Source organism: Lutra lutra, chromosome 13, assembly GCF_902655055.1.
Source record: "Lutra lutra chromosome 13, mLutLut1.2, whole genome shotgun sequence".
NCBI classification, from domain to species: Eukaryota; Metazoa; Chordata; class Mammalia; order Carnivora; family Mustelidae; genus Lutra; species Lutra lutra.
Genome location: NC_062290.1, coordinates 41026182 through 41040590, shown reverse-complemented (window position 1 = coordinate 41040590; position 14409 = coordinate 41026182). Strand labels below are relative to the sequence as shown.

The window sequence follows — 14409 nt, the reverse complement described above, 5'->3', positions numbered from 1 at the left end:
AATGAGAGGTGCCTGGGTGGCTCAGTCAGTTAAGCCTCTGCCTTTGGTTCAGGTCATGGTCCCAGGGTGCTGGGATTGAACTCCACAAGGGGCTCCCTGCTCAGTGGGGAGTCTGCTTCTCCCTCTCTCTGCCCCTCCCCGCACTCATGCTCTTTCTTTCTCTCAAATAAATGAATAAAAATTTTAAAAAAAGAAAAGAAGGAAATAACAAGATCCAACATTGTCCACCCATTTATAATACTTCATGGAGCCACAGGCAGTGTTCCCCTTCCCCCAAATATGTAATTTACCTTTGTTTATTGTAACAGTAAAAATTACTTATGGGAGTTTTGAAAAAAAAAAAAGCTGGCAGAATAAAAAGAAAATAAAAGCCCCCAATAATTCTATTACATAGATTTTTTTAAAAAGAGTTTATTTATTTATTTGACAGAGATCACAAGTAGGCAGAGAGGCAGGCAGAGAGAGAGGGGGTGGGGAAGCAGGCTCCCCGCTGAGCAGAGAGCCCGATGCGGGGCTCGATCCCAGGACCCTGAGACCATGACCTGAGCCGAAGGCAGAGGCTTAAACCACTGAGCCACTCACACAGATTTTTATAATACAATGGTATTTTACCATGTCATTGAATTTCCTCTTTATGATGGCTTCATAATATGTCATCCTTGCCTGTACTACATACTTTTAAATGTCTACTTTGCTTATGGATGCGTAAGTAGTTTGCAGGTTTTTATATAATAAAGACGCAGTGATCATCACGGTATGGGGATCCTTGTGCTTAATGAAGTTTGATTATTGTGTTCCTGTCTAGTTCTACTCACTGTCCTCAAACCATGCCTGGTACCATGTCACCAAGTAGATAGTGACATTTTGTTAAAGGAATAGATACGTTCCTACTGTGGAATTACTTGAGTTAAATGTCCATTTCTAAAGCTATTGACCCATTATTGGTACAGAATCTAGGAAGGTCTTATTAATTTACATTCCTACTAGCAATGCCTGAGTGGTTTAACTCCACTGTCGTATCCATAATTTTTAAACGTAGTACATGGCTCTATAAGCAATATTTATGTCTGTCTGTCTGTCCGCCTGTATTTATCTATTTTAAGTAGGCTCCATACCCAATGCAAGGCTTGAACTCATGACCCTGAGATCAAGACCTGAGCTGAGATCAAGAGTCAGAGGCTTACCCGATTGAGCCACCCAGATTCCCCTTCTATAAGCAATTTTTAAATATCTCCTCTGGAATATATTTAAAGAACAATGTCTCCATGGCTTTTCGACTCTACCTTTGCATCTCTTTTTTGTCATGTCTATTTCATCGAAACCATTGTGTATCACCTCACATTCTCTTCCCGTGAGCCAGGATAGCTCTGTTTTATTGTGGGAAAAAATAGGGACATGGAGACAGTAACTTCCCTCAGGGATTGTATGAAGCTTTCAAGGTAAAAGTATATAGCCCACAGGCTCTGTGTCCCTTCTTCTGCTCGAGGCCACATTCCCTCAGGGCACTTCCCAGCCTGTACTCCTTTATCTGTTGGTAGAACTTGTTAAGGCAAGGATCCCCTCGGTTGTCCCCAAGGAAACACCAGAAATAAGTACTTCAGGGCTTTGGGCTGGAATCTCCTAGGCTTGATAAATGCCGTATTTCATGTAACACTTTGACGGTTATAAATAACCTCTAAACCTCCCCCAGGCAAAAACAGAGGTCGAGAATCCTTGGTCTCTGGGAGCATTCATTTGGCAAATCCCTGTTCCTTGCCTTCTCCTTGTCCTCTGGGCACAGGGCCCAAGCTGTTTCCTTCTCTCAGGACTGACTCTGGATTTATGGCCTGATGTGAAAGTATCAGATTTCTAGTTCCTGAACTGGTCCCACACCCTAGATGTGGTAGCCTCTCATGTATTATAAACAGTGTTATTATTTTATGCAGATAGCTCGGTCCTTTCTCATGTTGTCGTCCAGCTGCCACCTTGGCAGTGTAATGGACAATGGAGATTCCCGTTTAGCTGAAGTCCATTTTTCACTCCCCGTGTTTTGTGTTGCTTGACAGTTTCAGCGGAGTGATGGATGTGCTGACCACCTTAGCCTCATTCAGCAGTGGATTTGGTCTCTGTCTCTGAGGAGGTTTCCTGTGTCCAGAGTTTTTGTAAATTTCTAAACCTCTAGAAAAAAAAATCTATGAAAGTCTAGAACCTTCTTAAAAATAAGGAAACTTAGAAAACTATGAGAGGTCTTACCTGGGTAACACTGATCAATATAACATAATCTTGTCAAATCTTAGTCATGGGACCACTGAAAAACTGTTACCACATAGGCACTTCCCTTCTTTGGTCTCTCTCCTGCTCATCCCAAAGTGTCAAGGGTAACAGAAGCTTCCCTGTTGCTGTTTTCATTGTGCCTTGAGTTTCCTTCTACAAAAAAAAAAAGTATCCTGTAACATCTTCTCAGCAGCTTGATAATGTAAAAAATAAAGAAGGCATTTTTAATGATGATGATGGCTTTTTAAGCACTTCCTAATAAAATATATCTTAACCTTAAATACTGGAAACCACAAGAAGTCAGCAAATGATGATTTGTACCTCGAGGGTTCATTTGGACTTGTTCACAAGCGTGGTGTATAAATAAGAAAGACAACTTAAGAATATGGAAAGAATTGGACTGTTAAAATACTTTAAATTTACTTCTTTGTTAACTAGATAGAAATGTGTTTTTCTAAATTATAGGAGTGGTACAGTTAATATATTTTAATTTATTGTTATGCCATGCTGAAATTAATAGCTTCCAGAAATTCAAGAACTCTTCTGTGCTCTTATGTAATTGATTTGAAATAAATAGTAGTAAACCATAAGTGTCATTATAGGGAAGAAGAATAAACTTTTTTTTTTTTTAAAGAAAATGATGCGTTTTCTATGTAGGTGTTAGAAATTTGATTTGTAACCTCAGTCTACTCCAGCATATTGGAAAAGCTAACATATTGCTCTCCTCTGTGTGAAAAAGGAGCAGGTGTCCCAGACAGGCAGGTGTTAAGGTGGCTGTTTGAGCTTGCCCTAGATCACTAGTTGACTTCAGTGGAGTTCTACTAACAGGTGGCTAACTGATTGGAGTGCCATGTGACATTTATCCCGGGAGCGACTTAGATGACAGGCTGCTACAGACTGAGGAAGGGGTCTTTGCTTTGATGAAGAAATTGCCAAAACTCATGTCTCATTAGTGTTTCCTAAGGTTCTTTGGAAGTGAACAACAGTTTAATTAAGGGCTGACGTAAACACGTTTCTGCACACTTTCCCTGCAGCATTTTATCACATTAGAATTGATCAAAATTGTTGCCTTGGGCTGACTTGAACAGATATACATCTGGAGCGCCATTTGTGCAAGCTGCTGATGAGTCGAGTGCATACGCTGTGTTTCACAGCAACGTTCTTCCTTTGTAGATGAAATTACCTTGTTGGGAGATGAGTTGATCTAACTCTTTATTTGCTTAAGCCTTTATCTCTTTGAAGTGATGCTGCAAAATGAATAACACATCAGGGCTTAGGATGTATGTATATCCCAGTGCCAAAAAATTTATACCATGGCTAGTAAAAATTATGAGATGACTTGATTTTGCAAAATACTTATGTAAAGCTATGCTTGAATCTAAATGAACCTACTCATAAAAGTTGAACTTCTTCTTACATGGTGGTCTTTTACTATGTATTTAAATTCACAACTGGTTGTTAAAACCATGGCTAATTGTCCGATTATAAATCTAAACAAGGGTATAGAAAATGAAGGATAACGCCATCAACGTGATCTTCCTTTGTTTTTTTAAATTAGCCTCAGTGACTTCTGTCCTGAAGAAGAATCTTCTCTACAAGCTAATGTTACGATTGCAATTAATGACGTTTTGTGTTTGTGTTTGTAATGTCCGTCCTCTCTGCTGAGCTCTAAGCATCTCCAAGCCAGGGAGCAGGTGGTCTTATTCAACATCTTGAACTTGAGGCCTTGCCCTAGCTTCTCACCCTTCCTAGAAACACAGTACCTGATTCTGTTCCCTTTTTTTTTTTTTTTTTTTTACTTTACGTTCAGTTACTTCTCATCTGGTGGTCTCTGCTCATGGGATGGTGCATTTTACGATATACCAATGGATTATTTTATTCATCTTATATACCAGTTATCAATTTGCCATCCACCTGCTTTCACATGCAAGAGGTTCTAAGATACACTGCCTCGATAGGGTCTGCTCTACTTCTTCTTCTGTCTTTCGGTTATAGATTTTTAAAAAATTCTCTTCCTGGTCATGTACTTCAGCCTGCATATGTCTTTGCATATTTAATAAAATCATCTTCTGTAGGAGATAAGCCATTAGTCAACTCAAACACACACACACACACACACTCTCTCTCTCACTCTATGGATAGAACAAGTACAAAATAATAATAAAAAAAATCCGTCCAGAGATATCAGACACAAACACATAATCATTAAGGAGATCTAGACCTCCACAATCCCAGGAGGGAATGCTTAAAGAGAAAATAAATCAAGTTGGTTCTGGATAAAATACTGTTCTGTGGCTGGAATAAGAGGGTAGGAAGACATCATTTTCCAGCCCAAGGGAATGTCATCTGCAAAGAAAGAGTTAGAAGCATATTCCTCCTTGTTCCCTCCTCCTCCAGGAGGCCGTAAGTAAATGAGTTTAGCTAAAGTTTAAATAAAATGGAATGATAAGGAAAAGAAAAATGTGATGCCATCATAGAGCTTAAAGAGAGGAAGATCTTGTCTGCAGGAGAGGGTTTCCATGACTGTTTTTGTAATGAACTGTGAGGAGGAAGGCCTGGAAGGAGACTAGACAAGAAAATTTTTTTATTTAACCAGGTTCGAGTGAAAAAGGTTGAGTGGGAAGCTACAAGAAACAGGAAAAAGAAAAAAAAATAGAGAGCTTTTGGAAAGCGTTTCCCTCCTGAGATCAATTCATTTATAAAGTGTTATTTTCCAAATCAAATTTAAATGTCCTTGTCTGATGGCAAGCCCGCGCTGACCTTTGCTTCTTTCTCATGGACCACCAGCAACTGCCTCCTTCCCACCACTAGAAACACCAGCTAATCCTCTTCTTATCATCTTGCTTCTCTCGCCAACTTCTTTATTTCATGTATTATTCAATGTATGCATTATTATGTATGTATTATTATTCAACTTATTATATATTTATATATTATTCAGTTTTATTATTATTCAACTTAATCTTTTTATGTATTATTCTTCCGGCTTGAGGGACAATACACTGTGAAAAGCATGACATTTGTTTTTCTCCACAGAAAGGTCACTTCAAACCATCTCTCCTATATATTCATTCCTCAAACATTTTTTTATATCTGTAGCCTAGAAGTGCATTAAAAATAGAAACAGTATCATTTTTCCGTTTGGCATGAGGTCTACTAGACTGCACACATTCAAAATAAAATTACGATCAAAACAATACAAGTTTGATTCATGATTAAAATGTAATAGCTAGAAACTCTACCCTTCCTCCTCCCAGATAACTGACATTTTATTTTTTATTCTTTTTTTTTTTTTTTTTTTTTGTGAGTGAGTTTTTTTTTTTTGTGGTGACCTTGGTGGGGAAGGGGTCACTTTGTGTCCTCTGCACACTTAGCATATAGCTTATATGTGCTAGGTACCCGTATATCTTCATTGATTAATTGGCTCAAAAAAATATTAGTCTGGTGGGAAGACAGTGGCGGTCAAGCCCACTTTCTACAATATCATTCTTTATCTGTTCCTAAAGAAGTAGTTTCTGTATGGACGGTGGATCTTCTCATTCTTATTTTTACTGTTACAAGTTCACTTGAGCGTTTGAGGAGAAGACAATTTGCGGTCCCTTTGGAACTTGAAAAGTGAATTTTGATTTGTTTCTACTGTGTTAGCTTCTGTAATTCCTTTGTGTGTTCTGAACACAAAGTACCTGTATTATTCGGTGCATGCCTCAGGAGAACCCAATCAGTAAATGGACCTGTAATAATTACCCAGGAAAGCCAAGTGAATTATTTTGAATAAGAAAATGCAGAGGCTTCATTTCTCAAAAATTACATCATCACCCATCTTCTTGAACTGCAGGACAAACACCCTTGATTTATGCATTCTTTGCAAAAAGTGACTCAGGTGAATCCAGCTATGTTTAATGAGAATTTGGAAACAGTTGTAGTCCTCGCAGTAGCCTTGATTGAACATCCTCATAAATGACAGAACTAGAATAACGCTCATTCTGCTTCCCAAACTCTGGTCATATTTCATTGTTTTTCAGTCATGTACAGTAAATGCTCTATTACTCATGCCAGGAGTCATTTTTTTTTAAGATTTATTTATTTATTTGACAGAACGAGAAAGAGTTTGTGCGTGCATGCGCAAGTGGGGAAGGGGCAGCGGGTGAGAATCCCCAAGCAGACTCCCCATGACCCTGAGATCATAACCTGAGCCAAAACCAGGAGTTGGACACTTAACCAACTGAGCCACCCATGTACCCCTAGAAGTGGAGTCATTAGAAACTGATTACACTGGTTAATTTTTTTTGAGATCTGTATTTAAGCACAGGCAATAGTGCTTAATAGTACTTAATAAGAGTGTCAATAGATTTCTTTTTCTAATAGTTACTTTTAAATTAAAAATTTGGCGTAGAAACATTACTTTATCTGCAAAGTGAGGGATGGAATAAAGCTGCTTTCTGCTCCTAAAGACGTATTTATCTATGATGAGCTTCTGGTGGGCCAAACCTATATTTGTAGTGTTACCTTTCAAAAATCACATAGCTCTTAAGTGAAATTAAGTATTATTTTTGGTATTTTGAAGGTATCTTCGCTGAAATGAACTTTTTTGGTCTGTTTTTAAATGGTCTCCACATTTTTTCTCCTTTTTGTAGCAGCATTAATTCCTGTGCTTTCATTAGCAGTTTCTTTTCTTCATTTTTACTTCTCAAGAAAGATATAAGGAGATAGTTCAGCACTTCTGATAGTTCAGTGACAGCCAACTAGTCACAGATTCTAGCTACGAAGACACCTGTCATTTTTGTAGACTGTGATGTCTACTGTTTTAACAGTAACATATCCATTCTTTAAGTGCCAATATGCCAAAAACACATACCTTAATTTTATTGGATGCTTTTATCAGAGCTTATGTAATTTTTCAAATGGTAAATCATAATGATAACTAGTTTCTTATATTAATAGCACCATAAAAACTCTTTTTAAAAAATTCATTTATTTATTTGACAGAGAGAGAGATGACAAGTAGGCAGAGAGTCAGGCAAAGAGAGAGAGGAGGAAGCAGGCTCCCTGCAGAGCAGAAAGCCCAATGCAGGGCTCGATTCCAGGACCCTGAGATCATGACCTGAGCCAAAGGCAGAGGCTTAACCCACTGAGCCACCCAGGCACCCCCATAAAATCTTTTTTAAAAAACAACACCGTGAGGTATTTTTCTCTTGTTAAAAAAAATTAAAAATGAATGTTACATACATGCATATATATTTAATATGACGAAGTTTTAGGTTTTTTAAAAATAACCTCTTTTTTTAGAACTATAAATCGAAATATTTTTAAATGAAATACTATGCTGTCTGCAGTTTGCTTCGAACTCAAACGGGGGAGTGTAGATGGGCTAAAGGTGAAATAAGGTTGGCTATGAATTGGTATGATAATTATGGTAGTGTTTTCTACCATAGCAATTGTCACACTGTTTTCTACCTTTTTCTAACTCGGGTGTATCCCCTCCCTAGTTTAAGTTTTATAGAGGCTGATGCTTAATCTAGTTCACCATTGTGTCTCCAGCAACAAGTGCAGTGTCTGGCATAAATTAAGCCTTCAATAAATATTTATGGAAGGAAGGTATTAATAAATCTGTCTTCTCAAGTGGTTTCCATGATTGCTATCTCCATTTTGGCTAGTTCATACTCCATGTACTTTTGGGAGGGACGGCTTTAAACTGTAAACGTGTGATCATATTTTCTCATCAATAGCTGTCCCCAATCAGGGCAGGAATTCAGATATTTATACACAAAGTGCATGGCCCCTCACTATATGGGTCCTGCCAGCTATTTGCTCCGTCCTTCATCTCTGTACTTTACCTCTCCACAGACTACTTGTACCACTTGCTTATTCTATGCTCCCCTTCTTCGGAACGTTTCCTCTCTCTGGGAGCATCATCCCCATCCACATTTTAAACATGGTGCCACTGAGGCACCTTCCTTAACCTAAGGAGGTTAAGGTGGTCACTGCCCTTTGCAGTGAAGCCAGCAAACACCACACCACAACACCCCTTGCTTTCAGCATGCTTCCTCCCTCTCAACTGTTGACAGCCATTTTCTTCTTATCATTTTCTTCTTCACTGACAGTGAGTATCCCTACAGCAGCTACTTTGTATTTTTTGTAACATCCTTACTTTACCCGGCAAATAGAGGAAGCCAATAAATATTTGCAGAGTGAGCAAATTAAGGAATGTACTTTTTGTTAAACAAGGAATGAGTTTTCCGTAGAAGATGTTAAATCAATGATAGACTTACCAGCTTTCCCAAAGGTTGTTTTTCACATTTGCACCAGGTTTTCTTCGTTCTTTTTTCCACAGTGTAGTCAGCAGGTCAAAAGACAAAGCCCTGAATCGTATAAATCTAAGAATGAAATGCTGAGGCAAAAAAGACCTTGATGTGAACCAAGGCGCCAAGAGAAACATGATACTCAGTTTTTCAAAAGTTTAAGATTTATTTAGTAGGAGACATAATTCTGATGATAATTTTAATAAAGGCTTATGTTAACTTCAGTGGAGATTGTTTCTGACAGAGATTTCAAATCTCCAGTGTAACTGGGTCTTTGGCCCTCAGTGCATATTTTGTAGAAGAGCCAAAGTACAGAAATAATGAAATGTTAGAAAATGAGATCCCTTGTTATAGTAACATGAATTTTATAGCTGGAGAAGGTCATAAACTTTGGGTTTTTCCCTCTTTCTTTGCAGATATGTCTTCTCCGACTACTATGAAGAAGCCTGAAAAGCCACTGTTCAGCTCTACATCTCCACAAGATTCTTCCCCAAGATTGAGCACTTTCCCCCAGCACCATCATCCCGGAATCCCTGGAGTTGCACACAGTGGTGAGGAGTTTCAAGCGTAGAGTAGAAGCCTCCCTCTTGTTGACAGAGCTCACTGTCAGGGATGTAGCAAGAGTTATAATTATAGCTGTGGTGGCGATACTTTCTCAGCTGAAAGAGGGAGGGTCCTGAGCCAATCCAATATTTTTTTCTTACCAATATATGAGGAAAGATTTCCACGGCATTCAATTAAATGACATTTGTGAATGTATTTTTAATTGCCTTTATTGGAAAGATTACAATCACAAGAAATTAGAAGGTATGGGATACATAGTTATCTTAACTGTAGCTTTAGGATTCGTCCCCATTCTATATATTTGACTAAAGAAAGACAGGATTTCAAGTATGTCGCTGAGTTTGGAGCATTTCAAGAGGCATTAAGATATATAGACACTATTTCCATAGATGTTATTTCTATACAAAAATCAATATTTAATTACTTATTTAGGAGGGAAGTTAATCACAAAAATAAAAGAGGTTTTCTGACACTTTTTTTATTTGCACAAATAAATGTGGGCTAGTACATTTGATATTATGTCTAATATCTTAATTTACATAGGAAAAAGAATACCAGTATTTCACATATATACTTGAATGAACAATTAAATTAAATCCCCTTTCAAAAATTTTAAATGAGATAAAATTAATAAATGATACTGTATGCTTTCTATGTATTATTCTTGAGTCATTGAAGGGAGTATACTGAATTTTTGGTGGAGAAAGTTCCATATATTATATATATATATATATATATATATATATATATAATATGTATATATATCTTGTAGCAACATTCTTACTGCTTTACATTTATAGATAGGCAATTTCTTATTCTTCAAACAAATTCAATCTGATTTTTAAACCTTTATTGAAAGATATAACTTTAGTTCTAAAAAGTTCTTGTCTTCGATCTCTAAGTATATGTTGATTAGTATTGTTGCTACTTTAAATATCTTTACTGCTGTCTTTACTGCTGTCACTAAGAAAATTATAAAACTAAGAAGGAATATACAAATCAAATGCAGTATAAAATTTTTATATTTATATTGTTCATACTGCTAAAATAGGTCAAAAAAAATCAGTAACTATTTCATGGATCTCTAATGTTGATATTTGAGCAAAATTCACATAGCAGTCCAATCATTCATGTATTATGACACCTGGTTAAAATATTCAGATTTCTGACACTGGGAAAAAATTAAATAGTACACTTTTATATAATGAAACCTAGATAAGCCTTCCACCTTGGTCCTTAACCAGATACTTACTCATTATGTAATATATCAGGGCCTGTGGCGAACACCTTGGTCATGAGACAGTTTCTGTCCTTAAAGAGCTCACGGTCCAGCAAGAAGACGAGGGGACCACATCAGCTAGGTATGAAATCTGAATAGGACTAGACACTTGGAAAAGGATTAGATGCCTGCAAGAGGTGTGTTCTCTAAAGTTTAGAGAGTGAGTTCTCCACAAGAAGGAAGAACAAGGCAGGAGGAAGGTTGTTTCCGACAGAGAGAACAGCCCGAATCAGTGTTGGGAAAGGTCATTGCCACAAGGAACTGCTGTCTATCCAAGGATCCACAAGAATCTCCATGTGGCCTGGGAAGAGAGAGTGGCCAGATAGGAAGCCCACGAAGTGAGGCGGGGCGGGTTCCCTGCAACCCTTGAGGACCATGCAAACCTGTGAAGTCGCTAGGCTTTTATCCTGGAAGCAGTGGGGAGCCATTGAAAGATTTTTAGCAGAGAAGTGACATGCTTAAAATGGCATTTTACAAAATTCATTCATGTGAGACTATAAGGGCTGTATCAGAAGGAGCAAGACTGGAGGAAAGGAGGCAATTAGGAAGGCTTTGCAATGACATAGGCAGGAAATACATGTACATACATGTATGTATGTATGAAGTCTTTCATAAAGAAGGGAAACATTTTTTGCCTGTGTTTTGCTTTTCCTATTTTCAAGGACTAGAATGACCTTTATTGATACAAAGTAGCTGTTTTTTACTTTCAGTTTGAAATACTACATTCTGCTAGCTTCCATCGAGCCAGCCACAGCTTCTGTGAGCACGTATAAGGGAGCCCAGAGCCTAAGCCCTGACATGATATGTGCTGGCTCCCCTGAACAAAGATCTCTTCCCCTCCTACACTGATCTCAAAGCCCAGAGCGCCCAAGATGGAGCTGTGTGTATATATCCTTCAAGGGCTTGTGTAGATGTGGGTGAAGATCATGGTTACATGGTCTTTAACCATGGTCTTCATTTAGCTGAGATTAAGGGCACTTCAACACCAAGTAAAAAAGATGCTCAATTTAACTTAGGTGTTTCCATCTCCTTAAATTACACTTTCAGATGTGGCTGTTACTTCAACAAAGTAGTATGTCAGAAAGAAGTTCCATTTGAAGAAATATACAATTGTTCTCTGAAATGCATCACTTTGATGAAGGATGCATACACTTCAGTGTGTGGAAGGATCACACAAGGCACTTGTTCAAATTGTACTTTCTGGTGCCTTACCCCTGGAGGGCCTCGAGATTCAGTAGGTTTGTGGTTAGGCCCAGGAATCTGCATTGTAACAACAGTCCAGAAGATTCTGAGTGGCCCGGACATTCAGGAAGCAAAGTTGTGACCATAAAATTGAATTTATGACTCTTTGTTGAGATATATTCTTAATTTCTCATGTTTTCTGAAAAAAGCTTTTTTGGGGGAAGATAAGTAATGTCCCTTTAAAAGTATGTGTATATATATATATACATATATGTGTGTGTGTGTGTATAATATATATATATATATGATTACAAAGTTGGAGATAAGTTAGTCCAGATGATTTTCATTAATAGGTCATGGAAAGAATTTATTTTTCATATTGTTTGCTAAGTTGTTTCATAAATCACTAAACATTTATCATATGTAATTTCCTATGATTTGGCTCAAAACATTAAATAGAAACAGACATTTAATCTTCACTTCTACATATATTCGTTGGTACTCTTAAATTGTACTTATATGGTTATTTTCCTTAACATTATAGAGATAATGATCATGCAATTATATTCTTTCCCATTTTTCAAACTTAAGAATTATATTTCAAATATATGACCAAATAAATTATGGTCATACTGATGCTGAAAAATTACAGCACAATTAAACATCATCTACATCTCATATGTTTTATATATTATTTCCCTTTATAAAATATGTGATTTATTGGTAAGTTAATATGAGTATATGAACGTTTAAATTCACATTTCTGGAGGTTTTGTTCTTAGTCTTATCTTAATAACATCTTTTAAGCTACATGTAATAAAAGTTAGAGTAGGAAGAAAAAATAGTTACAGAATAGAGTTCTTTTGGTTTTGAAAGGAACAAATTCATTAGGAAAAAGAGGTCTCAGGCCCTATGATCCAATGTTCATAAGCATTTGTCCAATGATCAGACAATTATTCAGCACATTATTGTTTCCTAATTATTGGCTTCTCTTTTAACCCACCCCCCGCTAGGACGTATAGGGAAAATATTTATTTAAAATCAGAGTCCACTTTTGTTTTGAATTTCGGTAGACTGTCTGTGTGTGCCCCTGCCTTTAAATTAATTCTGTGAGTTGGTCTGGACTTAAGACACAAAGATTTGCTGATCAAAGATTGTATTCTGATGGGAAATGACTGCTTAAAGGAACGTTTTTATGAAATATTGGCTTCCCCCATAAAAGAGAAGCTTCCTTGGGCTCAGCGTTCATAGGACCGGGAAGCCAGATTGCTAGTTCCCCAGAGTGGGGTCGGGGCTGTGCGTTCTTACCGCCGTCGGGGACCAGCGAGCGGGTGGGTCCCGGGGAAGCAGGGACGAGCCATTCGCGTGCGGGGCGGGGGGGGGGGGGGCGGGAGCCGCGGCTGACCTCAGTCTCCCCTTTTGTGTCCCGTGCAGTCATCTCCACTCGAACTCCACCGCCACCCTCACCGCTGCCATTTCCAACACAAGCTATTCTTCCGCCAGCCCCATCGAGCTACTTTTCTCATCCAACAATCAGATATCCTCCCCACCTGAATCCTCAGGATACTCTGAAGAACTATGTACCTTCTTATGACCCATCCAGTCCGCAAACCAGCCAGGTAAAAACGCGAGAGCGAATGAGAGGAGGGCCTAAGGGAGATGGAACAGGTCTGACTCTCAGACATGAAGCTTATTCAGACGGTGTGTCTGGCAAACATCGAGCTTTTGAAAGCCATCTTCAGGAAGGTTCTGGGTGACTCAGTAAGTTTTTATTTAAAGGTGGCTGAATGACAGGTAGGAAGTGTCTTGCCCCAAAGGGGCACATTTGTGAAGATGTCTCTGGTTTGACGTTTTTGAATTTTCATTGACTGCAAAGAAAGTTTATGCAGAAAGTACATTGACAAAAAAGCTCAGAGCTGGTGTTCACACCTCTGAAATACCGGGTTTAGTACAGACACAGAGTGCTTATTTCTGGCAGGAGCAAGGTATGCGCTAAAATAAACACACACAAAAGAACTTACAGTCGTATTTAGAGGCCAACTATTAGCTATTAAAATCAGCTTTGGTAATGTAAACATTGTCAGTGTTTGATGACTACTTGAATATTCTTTGCACAGACATGACTACATTTAACAATGAATGACATTACCAGAAGTGTCTTTTCTTTTTTTCTTTCTTTCTTTCTTTCTCTCTCTCTCTCTCTTTTATTTATTTATTTATTTATTTATTTATTTATTTAAATACCGTGCAGTGGTTTTAGGGACTTTTATTGTGTAAGTGTAGTGACTCATATCCCTTTCTCACTCCTTAAAAGTGTGGCTTCTTCTATGGAGAGCTCACTTAATAGTGATTTGATACAAGAGCACTTTTCATGATCAAATAGATAGGCTTTTGTGACAGAGCTGGCACAAACTGTAATATCCAAAGTCTGTCATGTAGTTTTGATCTTCAGGTCTGGTATGTGGCATTGCTGCTTTACCTTCAAGACTCCTGCCCACTCCTCACTATACCTTTTAATGCTCTGAGAGATTGTCATAAGCATTCTGTCTTTAATGCTGTTCAGTTATCAAATGCCAGTGAATAGTATGTGCATATTAATTTAGAATTAACAAAGAAAAGATCTGAAGAAATCAATTTTGGTCATAATTGTTAGAATGAAGCAAAATGGTCTTTTTCTGGAACGTTTTATTTTTGAGTAACAACATAGCCAACACCATTTGGGTTGCTTAAAAAATTACCTGTACTTTTAGTTCTGTTGATGAATAATACTAAACTGAAGACACCATTCTTGAGTTGTGACTTTGTAGTTAAGCCATTTGTATTTTAGAAGAA

The 14409-nt window shown here is 37.8% G+C and overlaps 1 protein-coding gene across 7 annotated transcripts in view; it reads left to right on the top strand.

Annotated features, from left to right (window-relative positions):
• Nucleotides 1-14409, top strand: part of NFIB (nuclear factor I B) — a 233567-nt gene that overhangs the window by 181977 nt on the left and 37181 nt on the right. For 6 of the 7 annotated variants that reach the window (XM_047701113.1, XM_047701112.1, XM_047701111.1 and 3 more), the window contains exons 7-8: nt 8969-9103; nt 13012-13196. In XM_047701113.1, coding sequence (XP_047557069.1) covers nt 8969-9103; nt 13012-13196 — 320 coding nt within the window. The remainder of the gene's footprint in view (nt 1-8968; nt 9104-13011; nt 13197-14409) is intronic. The other variant, XM_047701107.1, reaches the window with a different exon arrangement.